Consider the following 15623-nt stretch of genomic DNA (forward strand, 5'->3'; position numbering starts at 1 on the left):
AATTATTTATACGATAATTTTGTTGATCAGTATTTGCAAAAATGCAAAGAATTAAATTCTCTCTTTAAAAAAATTTTTTCATCTCTAAAGAAAGAACAAAAAAGAAAAAGAAAGAGAAGAAAAGAGAGATAGAGAAAGCGTGAAAATGAGAGAGAGTGAAAGAGAGAGGGCAAGGAAAGAAGAGAATTGTTTTTCTAAATAAAATATGGTTGATTATGTATTATATTTCTGCAAAGACTCATTTTCTGGATTTTTGCATTGCTTAGTCTTTCTTTGCTTTTCTTTTGTCAGTATTTAATTATTTGAAATGCATATTAATTTAGCTTCCATATATTTTTATGTAAGCAGTTTTATTGGAAAAACGCAACGAGCTATTCGATATATACTTTTTAAAACTACGCTTACAATGGGATTTACCGTAATCAGCGGCTGCTTTCCCATTCTATACGTAAGTATTTATTATTGCAAACCCATATGGAACCAAGCAATAGTAGAAATTAGAAATTTCAACATCTATTTCACATTATAACTTTCTACGCGAAGCGAGAAAAGTATAATGTGAAATTATTGTAAACTGAAGAATTTTTAAATTTAATTGCAAATAATTTGACAGATACAATCTCATATCCTGATCCCTCAATTCTTATCTATGATAATAGCAGCTTTGCAACGAATGTATATCACAGCGTTGGCAGCCAATGATTTGAAAGAAGCTGTAAGTTTTTTGAAAAAATTATTTAATAAAATAATAAAAAGCTTATAAACGCGAATTTAATTTGTTATATCACATTATTGTTTACATAGTGATTCAACATAACCTATCATCCTTAAAATGACATATTTCTGAGATGATTTAATTCTGAGACAATTTTTACTTTTGTAAAATTTTTTCGAAACTTAATTTTAAAATTATAAAAGGAAATAATTAAGAGGATGCTGGAGCCGCGACCAAATTCCGACGGATTAGCGCCCTCATCTAAACGGAACTAAAATTGTCGACATTATCGACAAAATTATCGATAATATCAATAATTTTAGTTCTGTCATTACCGATACTAATATTTATTACTTACAAGGGAAGCGTCACAACTGTCCGATTTGATTCTGCTTCAAATATGTTGTTAAACATATACACAAATCTAGAAGACACATATTTTTTTATATGTGCGGATTTGAGTTTTAAGGGGTGAAACACCCCTTAAAACCTTTGAAGAAAAACGGTATTTTTCTTTAGAATCGAATATCTGCTAAACTATAAGAGTTAAAGAAAAAAAACGTGCAACAAATTTTAATGGCTTGAAGAGTTTAAAGTTATATGAACAAAATTTTTTTATTTTTTATTTTTTTTTTTCAGAAACCTCCACCACTTAATTTTTTTTTCAAAATTAAAACTTTTGTACTTAATTTAAAGCTTATTTTTTTCTAAATTCAACCATGTGTAATAAAGTTATGTTACGAAATATCATTTTCGAAAATTAGTTATAAACGTTCCCGTATATACCCTCATCCGTGCTATGTACATAAGTAATTACCGTCGAACAATGAGATATATAAAAAATGTTTATGTATAATTTTTATTTATGTATGTTTTTTTCTATGTATTTATAACTATATATTGTACATATTTATATTTAAAAAAAATATATTTGTATTTTATATTATCCACTCATTATATACATTACAATAATGATATTCGACAAAAAAATGTTTCAAGCATAATGACTTCTTGCACCAAGAACATCTTACTACAGCTATATTATTGCAATCTTCAATATCACATTTTGTTGAAGTTTCGTCGAAACTAAAGTGTACTGGATTTTCAAATTCGTCTGGTCTTTCATTCGTATAACCACTTTTAAACCACGGATATTTAAATAAGTTTTGACATCGTGGGGATGACAATTGATTATGTACCAAAGATTGTAGTAGTAAAAGTAGTAGTAATAATTTATTTGCTCTCCTCAGAGTTACAAACTATATAATACAATACAGTCAACTTATTACAAAACATCGCGCTACAAAAATATCCGCCATACATTAACTCTTATACTAAAACTTAACTTATTGTCTTAACCTAAGCCTTATTCTAACTCAGTGGGGGAGCTCGGGTGGCGATGTCCCCCCCGATTACTTCCGGCTATCCACCGCCCCCTCCCTCCCCCCTCCTCCCTCACACGCTCTCGCAAAAATGTGGATTTCCGCTTCCTTTTGCTTATATCACATCCTTTCTCTCCCTTCATTTTCGCCCCCACCACCAACATCCATACTCCATCCATCCATCCACTCTTTCTCATCCTTGACCTCCTCTCCTTGACCCCATCTCCCTCCCTCCACCTCCTTTCCTCCTGCTCTAAATTCTCCGCCCCTCTATCCCTCTCCCTCCCTCCCCCTTTTCCTCCCCAGATCCCTCATCCATTCTTCACCCTCTCCCTCCTCCCCCAGTATCTTACCTACATTCTCCTGCCAGCTCCCCCTTCTTCCTTCCCACTCCCTACAATTCTCCCATACATGTTCCCACGTTTCTTCATCTTCTCATAGCCTACATAACTTCCTCTCCTCCTCCTCCCAGTATCTGCTTTCCCTTACTTCCTCATCCAATCTAAATTTCGCTACCTTCCTCCATCTACTCTCTCCCCATCCTTTTTTTAGGTATCTCGGTATGCCCCTTTACCTTCTTATACCACCTATTATACCTCGCCCCCTCTATTCTTTCCCTCCTCTGCATTTCTCTGTCCCTTTCCTCCATTTCTCCATACCAGTTCTCCCCCTCCTCCTCCCTCCTCTCTAGTAATTCTATCTCCATCTCCCTCTCCCCGAAGAAGTTCCTCCTTTCCTTCTCCCAGCCCGAACTCACCCCCCCCTTTCGCATCTCTCCCTCATCTCTTCCATACATCTTCTCGCTATTTCACTCCCTTTCACCTCCCTTAACCTCTTCTCCCAACCCCATGCCCTCCTGCCTGCCCCTGTCTTCAGCTTCTCCGTCTGCAATTCTTCTCTGATCAAATATCCTGGCGTCCTCCCCTCTACCTACAACAGCAATCTTAAATATCTCTCCTCCACCCTTTCTATCCTATCCCTTTCCCTCCATCCCCATACTTCTACCACATATCCCAACACCGTTCATACTAACCTATCAAATATCCATAATCTCCTAGCCCAATCTCTCCTAAACCTTCTCTTCCCTATTCCCCATACCTGCCCCATTACCGCCATTGCCCTTTTTGCCCTATCCCTTACCTGCGCCTCCTGCTCCCCGTTTCTTTGTATTACATACCCCAAATATTTGAACTCCTTCACTTCCTCCAACTCTCTTCCTTTCCATCTCCTTTCCTCATCATTCTACCCCCCCCCCCCCTAAACCTCATTATCTTTGTCTTTTCTGTGTTCACTTCCAGTCTTTTCCTCTCCATATACCCCTCCAGCCTCTCAATCATGCTCCTCATCCCTTCCTCATCCTCCGCTAATAACACAATATCATCTGCGTACGCCAGTGTGTACACTCTCCCTCCCCCAAGCCTTACCCCTCCCCATTTCATCCTTCCCATTTCCTCCTCCAGATCCGCCGTTAACAAATTAAACATTATAGGACTCAGTGGACATCCTTGCCTTAATCTCCTCGCCATCCAGAAGCTTTCACTCTTTATGTTTTCCTTTAATTCCACTTCTGCTTCAAATACTGGCATTTCTGTCAAATCTAACAACATTAAGTGAATTGATAATCATATTCAAAGATGTTAAATTTTGCTTTCTATTGCAATAGAAAAACAGTTTACACAGATATTATTACAACGAAAAGACTACATTGATTGTGAGAATTATGCTGCTACATGAACAATTTATATTAACTTATTTTTTACTAGTTTTTAATTTTTATAGAAGAAATTAAATATAAATTTAAATATAAATTTAAATATAAATTTAATTTTTATAGAAGAAATTAAATATTAAAGAAATAATAAGAGACCTGAGAGTATATTTAAAAAATTCTTATTAATAATATTTAAAAATTTTTTTAAAAATTTAAATATACACAATACATAGTTATAAATACATAGAAAACATAAATAAAAATTATACATAAACATTTTTTATTTATCTTATTGTACGATGGTAATTACTTACGCACATAGCACGGATGAGTATATATAGGAGCGTATATAGGAGGGAGCATTTATAACTAATTTTTGAAAATGATATTTCGTAACATAACTTTATTACACATGGTTGAATTTGGAAAAAAATAAGCTTTAAATTAGGTACAAAAATTTTAATTTTGAAAAAAAAATTTAAGTGGTGGGGGTTTCTAAAAAAAAAATAAAAAATAAAAAAATTTTGTTCATATAACTTTAAACTACTCTTCAAGCCATTAAAATTTGTTGCACGTTTTTTTTTCCTTAACTCTTATAGTTCTTAACTCTTTAGCAGATATTCGATTCTAAAGAAAAATACCGTTTTTCTTCAAAAGGGTGTTTCATCCTTTAAATCTCAAAATCCGCACATATAAAAAAATACGTGTCTTTTAGATTTGTGTATTTAACAACATATTTGAAAGAGAATCAAATCGGTTCCGGACACTTCCCTTGTAAGAAGAAGATGTTATTTAAAAAAAAATATTACTTCCCCTGTAATGGCGTTTTAATCTACACATTCTTGGTTTATTACTGCTATTCATTTTCTCTTTCCTTGTGCTCTTCTTACTGTTGAGAAATCTAGATTAACTCAGATGTTTTTGAAAATGCTCTAGATTAACTCAGATGTTTTTGAAAACGCTATTAGCGCGATTTAGTGGCATTCTTTTGAACGGGCTCTTGATATGACCTATTGAATATTTAGCGAAAATGCTAATTGTTAATTGTTGCGTTGAAGAAAAGTAAATTTTTAAAAAGATATTATAGAGCGGATTGCGTTTATACATTGCGTTAAAAATCTCTATTGTTGCGATATTACCATTGAATTTTGTCCTTGCTATATATCGAATTTATCTATATCATACATTTTTACTTTTCCGATCTATATAGTAATCTATTTTTATTTATATATTTTTCTTATTGTATTTGATTTTAGCAATCTTATTAATATTTATTTATATTATTTCAATATTAATATAATTTATATCGTACACTGAAGAGAGTCCGAATTGAATTAATACGTTTATAATTATATCTTTTATTGAAAATTATATTTTTATCATATTTTTATTACAGTACTGTGTTTTTTAGTCTTAGGCTCTCATTTATGTGATTTTATCTTATGGAACTATACGGACGTAGATATATTTAATTTTTAATTTTGTTTGAAAATTCTAATTCTACATTATTTATTGTTAATTTACTGTTATCTTTATGAAATTGCAAAGAAAAAAACATCATCATGAGTAGCAAACACCATGATACGAAAGGCGCATGCATAGAGATATTTTTAGCTTATTTCTAAAAAATATGTTTTCGGAATACATTTATCATATATATGATTAAATTTGGCGTTAAATATGCTTATGTTTTGCTATAAAAGAAATTTCAAAATTTTAGAGGAAATTGGGAAAGGAAGAGGATTTCGATTGTGACATTTTTATAAAATCTGATTACACTATTATGAAGTACACTTTTATAACATTTTTATTGAGAACTTTTTAAAAAATTTTTCATCATTTCAATGATACTTGCTCAGAAATATAAAAACTGATTTTTTTAAAGATGTTTTGTCTCCTTAACGGTCGTATAAAAAAAATATGTTATTTGAATCTAGATATATTCGAAGCTCATCAAAATCAGTGGGTGAATTGTATATTTCAATCCTTTTTTGTCAGAACCACATTAAACTAAAAGATTTTCAAGACCATTTTGTCGACAAGAGCTATTGGATAGGATGTTTGAGGTGGCTCTCGATTATCCGATTAGTTAATCAATCCGGTCAATCGATAATTGATATGTATATTGCGCGATTTATTAATTGGTAGAAAATTGTGAGATCATATGGACAGCGCAATTGTAGCGCAGTGCATTCTTGTAGAGTAATGTAGAGGTACAGTACGAAAAAGAACAAATTCTAATGATGGCACTATCGATTAGAGATGGAAATTAAGGTTAATATAATAATCATAATTGATTATTCCCTAATCCTAGATTATTTAGCGATGTTTGATTTCAATTAATCGATTATTATGATTTATACCTGTACTATTTCAATAGTGGCAACAGGAATTACTTGTATAAAGTAGTTTTCTCAATCCACATAACACATACACAAAATTATAAAATAATAAACATAATAATTGCTTTCCATTTATCCATACATCAAAACTCATTGTTAGATAATTCTCACTTGTGACGTCATTTACGTCATAATTCAGTGGGATGTTTAGTTGGATTCTTTTTGATATTGTGACAAGTAAGATTCAACGAAGACTTACCATTAATTTGAACATGCTCGAGACCGTGTGCTTGAGTGAGTTTGATAAATTAACATTAAAAATGAGTTATAAACCTCATTTGCCTGTATTTGCCTCTATTTATTTATTTTCTTATATTCACTGAATAAACGTCACTAATCTGACATGAGTATAAAATACTTACATAACTTACAATACTTATATTAGTTGTTTTCCATTTATACTCAAGTGATACTGAGTATAAATGGAAAACAACTAATAAAATATAGATTTATAATAATTATAATCATTCGCATAATTTCTAATACATAATATATTACGCAGAGTGTCCAGTAATAATCCTATCACTTCTCGTGTGCAAGTTAAGTAGAGAAATCTTCTACCAATAATTAAAAATTAAATTGAAATTGGCAAATAAAGCCACAGCGCAGTAGTTGGAGCATAGAGAAGAAATAATACTTCTTTCTGATTAACAATATATTTTAACATTAGTTACATTAAGAAATAAATGTTTCGGATCATATTTGACTTCTTTTCAGCACAATGTCAACAAATCGAATAAAATGTATTCATATTTTTATTTGATTTGTTAGATTTGTTATGACTAACATATTGGTACCATCACATTAATTTAAAGAACTACTGGAAACAATGTGCTTACCGGATCCCCGTGTGATACAATTTGACGTCATCTGAGTGCCAATAATAGATATTTTTGTAATTTATTGCGTTACGTTAACACTTTGTAATATATTTTGTTGACATTGCGCTAAAGAGAGATTAAATATGATCCGAAACGTTTATTTCTTGTTACTGTAACTATTTTTAACTTGAAATATAAGATTAATCAAAAATATAAGATTAATCAAAAAGAAGGAAATGTTATTTCTTCTCTGCGCTCCAACTACCGCGCTATGGTTTTATTTGTCAATTTCGATTTAATTTTTAAATATTCTACCATTTTACAATTTCCGTAATAATTAATGAGGAATTAATTAAAAGAGATCGACTAATTCGCATGAATATTAATGAGCAGCGAAAAGAAACAACCGCTGTTTTGCAGTCGTTACGAGGATCCGGCATTACACGCAATTCGTAGTTGTCATTTGTATAATGCTCCGTCCAAAGTTTCTAGTCACGTAATAGTAGGCTCTTTTCTGATTGTCCTTTTTAATTAATTTGTTATTAATTGTTGCGAAAATTATAAAATAATAAAGGATTTTTCTATTCAGTTTAACCTATTTTACTTGCATACGCGAGATGATATTGTTATTACTGTACACTATGTAGATATAAACATAAATGAGATATGCAAATTAATAGTATTTTCCTTTATTTACAGAGCATACAATTTGCTTGGTCAGTTTATAGCGCATCATGGATTGGTAAATCACAAAAAATGAAAAATAATATTTTCATAATGCTTCAAAAAAGCCAGAAACCACTTCTGATATCTATGAATGGTTTATTACCTGCTCTTACTTTAGAATATTATGCAGGAGTAAGATATATATTTTTAGTAAAAATGTTATCTTCTTTTTTATTTTTGATACATTTCAAAAAGTTTATATGTTTATATGTTTGCAGTTTCTAACATCGGTCTTATCATATTTTATGACAATGAGAGCAGCAATTATTAAATGAACTGTATTAATTAGATGTGTAACTTGCTTTTGTATCATATCGCAGATTACATTAACTGCAACTGATATCTATGTACATACAAAGAATTAAAATTATTATATAGATATTCATATAAAAATACAAGTATCTATGTTCGAAACTCATAATCGTCATTTCGATATAGAAATTCGCGTAGCTAAAATCCGCATCTTTAGATTTAATAAAATCGAAAATTCAAAATTAACAGGCGTCGAGAAACTTCTCGAAATACCTATTTTCTACAAAAACTCAATCGATCGATTTATCTCTTATTTTTTCAACGCCTAAGAAACGCTTATCATGCTCGTTGACAATAACATTGTTAACCGTCGACGAAATCTAAGCAACATACGGGCATGCGCGGCTATACGTCACGATCAGCTGATCGCCAATCAGCTGATCGAAAAAGATCGTGTGCATGGCAAGTATAAAAATCTTAACTCCTGACCTCATCGGCGGCCAATAATGCGCGGCGCCCTGAGGTCACCGCTAAAATATAAAAGTTATTGGCCCACGTCGCAACGGGCTCAAAATTCTGCCCGCTATATAACGAACACTGCCCGTGGGCACTGAGAAGTCTTGCACTTTTCGCTATTAGTACCGCTTATTCAACCGCTCTGTTAAAACCGCTAAATTCTTATACGACCGCTTATTCTCTCGGACCTCCGTTACCTCTTCATCAAAATTCACTGATCAAACCGCAACGACCGCTATTTCTCTCAGACTTTGTTTATCCGCACAGCTTCAACCGATCAATTCGCTATTCCGCTCGCGATATCTCGCACGGTAACCGCCTCGCTTCGTTGCGCCGCTCGTTTTACTGTGAATCGTCATCACTGAACACTTGTCACTTTTATTTCTGACTTTAATAAAGTTTTTGTCCTTCTGTAAATCAGAGGCGAATATCTTTTCACTGAACAATCTTCTCGCAATTCACTGCCGGACTCGCTCGCGAACAATCTATTTATAAATTATCTTCTAATTGTAATTAAAATTGTGTTTATGTAACTTTATTTATATATATTGCGAAAAATATTTGAAATGTCAAAAAATGTTTAATACAAAAGTTTCAGAATAGGAAGATAAGGATATCTCTATTTAATCATATAAATAATTTTTTTAATTTTTGAAAAAAAATTTCAAAATCTAATAGTTTTTCAAAAATATAATAATTTTCGAAATATATAAAAAAAAGTAAAATATTGTTCTGTGTATAAAGGATGATTTCGGGGACGGTGCACTTGGACACAGTAAAATTGGACGCGTTGCAAATAGACACGTTACAATTAGACACAAAACTTTGCACACGGTTCAATTGGGCACCGTTTATTTGCGCACCGTTCGTTTGTGCACCGTTCAATTGCGCAACATTCGTTTGCACACCATTCAGTTGCGCATCGTTCGTTTGCACACCGTTCAGTTGTACATGGTTTGCTTTGATATGTTAGTGGCCTTCGGCCCTCTTCCCGCCACCCATCCCGCCGGTAGGGGACGCATTGCGAAGAATTCAATCACAATAAATATATGCTGTAAGTTATAAAGCGAGGTCCACCTTGCCTACTGGCGGGGTGGTTGCGGGAGGGGGGGGGCGAAAACCCCCCTTGCACACCCCGCGAGCGCGCGCGCGCGTGTGGTACACATACATTTGTGATATATCATTTGTGTTTAAAGTATCAAGATATACAGGGTGGGGCATCTAAAACAGGCCACTTGAATAACTCGGCTGCTTTCGGTGATAGAAAAAAAATGCTTCAGACCACTTTGCTTGGTTTTACGAGAACTATAACCTGAGATCAATGGTTTTTTTGTAGGTGAAAGGGTGGAGGAACTACGAAGGTCAACTTCGATTCTTTAAATGAAACCGCCTTTTTATTGTATATTTTTGCAGCTCACCTCGAGAGCTATAATTAAGTTAGTTTTCATCAAGTACTTTCTGAATTATGAGGCTTTAAATCATTTCTTAATTTTACATAAACCGTAAAATATTTTGTAAAATATTCATTTTCCGATTATCTTATCTTAAAATACTTTTCTGTATAAAATAATGAGAGGAATCAATTGGTATAAAGAAAACACATAGTTATTTTTAAGAAAAAATATGTAATTGTTAATTGCAAATTACATATTTTTTCTTCGAAACAACTATGTGTGTTCTCTACGCTATGTGTTTTCTTTACACAATTGATTATTCTAATTAGTAAAACTGCTGTTTAGGGAACGCAAACCCCAAAGTCCTTGACCTTGACATATGTTGTCAAGATCACTGTCCTGAGTAACGTGGAGTAGGTTTTAGCCGTCGCTCGTTGTTTATTAAAAAGTTATTAGCAAAAGAAGTTTTATGAACTTAATTTTCGGACACCATGTACAATAGCAGACCTCTTATCGCTATTTTCAATACAACTTACTTAACAAGAAAAGATTTTCTAATTGATATCTCGAAGCAACAACTGAAAGTAACATAAAATTAAATTACCTGTAAATAATTTTGTCCAAAATTATTGTTCCAACGTTTTAAAAATGTGTTTTACTAATACGAATTCTGGTACACCCTATATATATGTATATATTTTGAAATTACACATCGTTGCATATACATATATATACAAGGTGGGCCATTTTAAGTGATCCACTCAAATATTTTGGAAAATAATGAAAAATCAAAAAAATGTTTCAGATAAAAGTTGTATGGCTTGAAGGGGCCATCAGATAGTGGCAATGATTTGACCTTGGAGAGTCATTTGAAGATGACGTAAAGGTAACCTTCAATTTCTTAAATGGAACTCCCTATTTTTTATTACATATTCGTGTAGCTTATCTCGAGAGCTTTCCAAAACACTATAATAAAGTATTTCTTCATTGAGTACTTTTCGAGTTATGAGGCTTGAAATCATTTCTTAATTTTGTATAAACCGTAAAATATCTAGTAAAATATTCATTTTTCGATTATCTTGCTTTAATACTTTTATGTACAAAATAATGAGAGAAATCAATTGGTGTAAAAAAAACACATAGTTGTTTCAAAGAAAAGATATGTAATTGTTAATTGCAAATTACATATTTTTTCTTAAAAATAACTATGTCTTTTCTTTACACCAATTGATTCCTCTCATTATTTTGTACATAAAAGTATTAAGGTAAAATAATCGAAAAATGAATATTTTACAAGATATTTTACGGTTTATGTAAAATTAAAAAATGATTTCAAGCCTCATAACTTGGAAAGTACTTAATGAAAACTAACTTAATTATAGTGTTTTGGAAAGCTCTTGAGATGAGCTACAAGAATATGCAAAAGCATATAGGGTGTCTCATTTAAAAAGTTGGAGCTGATCTTCGCGTGTCCTTCAGGTGGCTCTTCAAGATCAAACTAATGACACCATTTTATGTCCCCCTTGAAACCATACAACTTTTGTCTAAAACTTTTTTCAAAATAATCGATTCCAATCGAGATATTATCTTGTCTCAAGATAAATGCCCCACCCTGTATATATATATATATATATATATATATATATATATATATATATATATATATTGCGACGTTTCTTCAATCAATTTAAATTATTCGCAACACTCCTCGAGGTGTTGGAGGGAAGCGTGCGCGGGGGAGCAAAAACGCCGTCAAAAGAAAATAGCGAAATTAATGTAATCGCGCTCTGAAGAACAGGGATGGAGGCATTCTCGCGCGAGCCGCGGCGGAGCGGAGGCCGTTTCGATATCTCGATAAGTTTGGCACCAGATGCGGTCTCTCACGCATCAGTTTTCCACGAAACGTCAAAGAACGCGAAAAATGATAGCCTGCTTCGCCACGGGCCGACTAGCTCGCCTAACGGTAGAGGGGAGGGGTTTCAGAGAAAGCCAATTGATTATGCGAGATTTTACTAATTCAAAATGCGACAAACGCAAAGACGGATATCGACAACTACGAGAGACTAACACTCAAATAAATTACGCGAGTTTAACAAAGAAATATAACAAATTTATTAATAGAGAAATAATATAAAAGAAAAATGTAAAAATAAACTTGAATAACAAATCAGATTGAAAACGACGGTTCACAATAAATTCAAAAAAAATAAGAAAGCGAAATACACAATCAAATTAATCCTGGCACGAATAATAAGACGTTATTCAAAGCAAATGTCCGCTCGAAATCGATAACCAAAACGAGAGCGCTAAGACAATTCTGTTGTTTATCCGAGCCCGTTTTTTGTGGCCGGAGTTCGCTGGACTGAACGATACTTCTCAGAAGACAAAGGATTTTCGGCACGGAAATATTCGCGGATAATATTCACCCAAGACGTATCGTAATTTCGGCAACCAAATCGACGATTTATCGCTACGGACTTTTCTTCACAATTTCCCAATTCGCAATTCTAAACGACAGCTTAATAGTTCGACAGCATAATTAACCAGAGATCGACAATAATTAATAGTTGTGCGAAGACGGATCTCGTACGCGACAGGCGAGCGATATGTTCGATATTCGATAGTCGATGGCGGCCGAAGATTTTTCCCGGCGTTTCGCCTCTTTCTTCCGCGCAAGCAGCTCAGATTTCACTCTCGGTCGTACTTTGGCGATTATTTCGCACCGCGACAAATTCGACAAAAGCAAATTATTACTTACTACGCTCTATTCGCCGGTGTAATAAGCGCGACAAAGACGCAAATACTCTAACGCACACAATACGATAAAATACAATAACGCACGCACACTTAACAATCGACGACGACATCCACGCAATCGGACATCCACAAAAATCGCCCTGAGATAATGTACGGGAATATTCCACGCGGCCACAACAGCAATACGACAACACGGGCGGTGTACGCTTTTCGCAATCCTTCGCGCACGCGGTCGATATTCGGCGGTCGATAGCTACGCGTAATGAACACCCCGAAACCCGGAGAGAGACAAATGTTGCCTTATCAATTAATGCCTACAATACGATTGTCCGCTTTTCCTCGGTCGCTTGCCTCCGATCGCCTGCAAATTCACAAAATATTAACGGCTCGGCACCGAGCCTGAGCGGTCGCGAAACACGAAAATGGCGAAGGCGGCAGAACGGCCGGCCGGCGGACCGAATCGTGTATGTAGCGCACAATAAAAGATGGGCAACCTCACCGATATGAATCCTCGTGTTGGGGATGGTCCTCGGCCTCGTCCTCCGCAGATATCTCTACAACGGCTTTCACACTTACACAGCTTCACAACGCTTACACAGAACGACAACGAATATAACAAAGCGACTAATTAGGTCGAGCTCCCGCACCAGAATGATCCCTGGATCTCTACATCCAGGGTCGATAGCGGCGTCAATGACCGCGTAGAGGGGTGCGCAGCCCTGCGACCAATCAGGTCGCGGCACGCAATCGATCCCGGCGTCTCGCGAGGCACGAGGTATTTCGGCGCCCGGCGCGAAACGGCCTCAAATCCAAATTGCTATCGCGGGCCCTTTCGTAATTGTTCGGTGGAGGTTCTGCCATTGCTCTCTCTCCTCTCGGAGGGTAGTCTAGATCGGGCCTCCGTCCTTACTACCGAAGGAGGGGTGATGTTACCCTCCTGGTCCTCCAGTGCTTCAATTTCACGGGCGCTATTTCCTCCGCTGTCGTTTGCTGTATAGCGCCACATCGTCGGTTGCCAGTAATCCCTCGTTGCTCCCCTTGCTTTCCGAATCTTCTCCGGCGGGTTGCCCGAAATTTGCTCGTTACAAAAAATTACAAACAAAATTAATAAGCGCGAAAAACATAATAGTCTTGCTCGTCTCTCCGGGGAGCTCGATAATGTTCTCTCGATGAGGATTCTGGCGCGGCCGCTCGGCCCGCGTCCCGTTAAAAATATCGGGGCGGATGGACGCGCTACAGGACGGCAACGTCACACCATATATATATATACGAGGTGTGATCAAAAAGTAAGGTGACTTTTTGAATTTCGCGCGCTCTGTACACTCTAATTTCAAAATTTTGTTGTTGTTGTGTTGGTACACTCGTCACGCTCATATGTTCACAGTTTTGACTATATAGCATGTGTTGTTTTTATGTGAGAGGCATAAAAGTTAGACTCGTGTTTGCGTGCTCGGCGATTTTTTGCTGTTGAAAATAATGGAGCAGAGAGTTTGTATTAATTTTTATGTAAAAAATGGTATTAAGTGTTCAAAAACTCTTGAAATGTTGACAGTGGCGTACGGTGAGTCAACTTTGAGCAAAAAAAGTGTTTATAAATGGTATAAGTTATTCCAAGAGGGCCGAGAAAATGTTAACGATGAACCTCGCTCTGGACGCCCCAGCACGTCAAAAACCGACGAAAATGTTCAGGAAGTGAAAGAAATTGTGTTGAAAAATCGTCGAATCACGATTAGAGAAATAGCTGATGATCTTAACATATCGTTTGGCTCATGCCAATCAATTTTAACGGATGTTTTGGGTATGACACGTGTGTCAGCGAAATTCGTTCCAAAACTGCTTAATTTTGATCAGAAGCAGCGTCGCATGAACATCGCCCAAGACATGTTGAACGACGTCAATGATGATCCTGATCTGCTCAAAAGGGTTATAACTGGTGACGAAACATGGGTATATGGTTATGACGTCGAAACCAAAGCCCAATCATCCCAGTGGAAGAGCCCAGGCTGCATCGCTGGAGGAGCTCAAGGCAATACCCAAAAGTGCATTTCAGAAATGTTTTGACGACTGGAAAAAGCGCTGGCACAAGTGCATTGTATCAGAGGGGGATTATTTTGAAGGGGATAACATAATTTTGGATGAATAAATGAATATTTTTTTATAAAAATGAAAAGTCACCTTACTTTTTGATCACACCTCGTATATATATATATATATATATATATATATATATATATATATATATATATATATATATATACAGATATTACATCGCAGAATTCTTATTTAAAAGAACATACAATTTTGATGAGCGGATTAGTGTTTTTTTTTTCGATATTATGAATTTGATATATCCATTAGATAATTTGAATATTCAATAAATTTCTAATTTATATAGACTTTAATACAATTTAATACAATTAAAAAATATCAAATGTGTACACACACACACGCGCGCGCGTGCGCACGGAGGTACAAGGAGGGCCTTTGGTCCTCCTCCCGCAACCATCCCGCCGGTAGACAAGGTGGACCTCGCTTTACAACTTACAACATATATCCATTGTGATTGAACTCTTCGCAGTGCGTCCCCTACCGGCGGGATAGTTGCGGGAGGCCCCCCTTGTACACCCCGCGTGTATGTGTGTGTGCGCGTGCGTGCGTGTGTGTGTGTGTGTGCGCGCGCGCGCATGTGTGTGTGTGTGAGTGTGTTGATTTTCACTCAAAAAGTACAAATTTAACATAGATGGTGTTCGAAAATTAATTAATTAATTAATTAATCCATTTATAAAACTTCTTTTGTTAATAACTTTTTAATAAACAACGAGCAACGGCTAAAACCTCCTGCACGTTACTTAGGATAGTGACCTTGACAACATATGTCAAGGTCAAGGTCATTGGGGCTGGGTCCCTTATGAGAAGATAAAACAGCAGTTTTATCTTCTCATTATTT

General features: G+C 35.2%; 2 protein-coding genes across 2 annotated transcripts; both read left to right on the forward strand.

The window, feature by feature from the left end:
* The first annotated feature begins 353 nt into the window (after positions 1–353).
* On the forward strand, positions 354–8032 carry LOC109610412 (odorant receptor Or2-like). The gene is made up of 4 exons (XM_020029335.1): positions 354–448; positions 614–715; positions 7731–7889; positions 7976–8032. The coding sequence occupies exons 1-4, from the start codon at positions 407–409 to the stop codon at positions 8030–8032; spliced, it is 360 nt and encodes a 119-aa protein (XP_019884894.1). The 5' UTR covers positions 354–406.
* A 6186-nt stretch (positions 8033–14218) lies between these two features.
* On the forward strand, positions 14219–14737 carry LOC105257341 (protein GVQW3). Its single transcript, XM_011267903.2, has one exon. The coding sequence runs from the start codon at positions 14219–14221 to the stop codon at positions 14735–14737; it is 519 nt and encodes a 172-aa protein (XP_011266205.2).
* Positions 14738–15623: the final 886 nt, after the last annotated feature.

Source organism: Camponotus floridanus, unplaced genomic scaffold (assembly GCF_003227725.1).
Source record: "Camponotus floridanus strain SB8 unplaced genomic scaffold, Cflo_v7.5 scaffold292, whole genome shotgun sequence".
In the NCBI taxonomy this organism is placed as follows: domain Eukaryota; kingdom Metazoa; phylum Arthropoda; class Insecta; order Hymenoptera; family Formicidae; genus Camponotus; species Camponotus floridanus.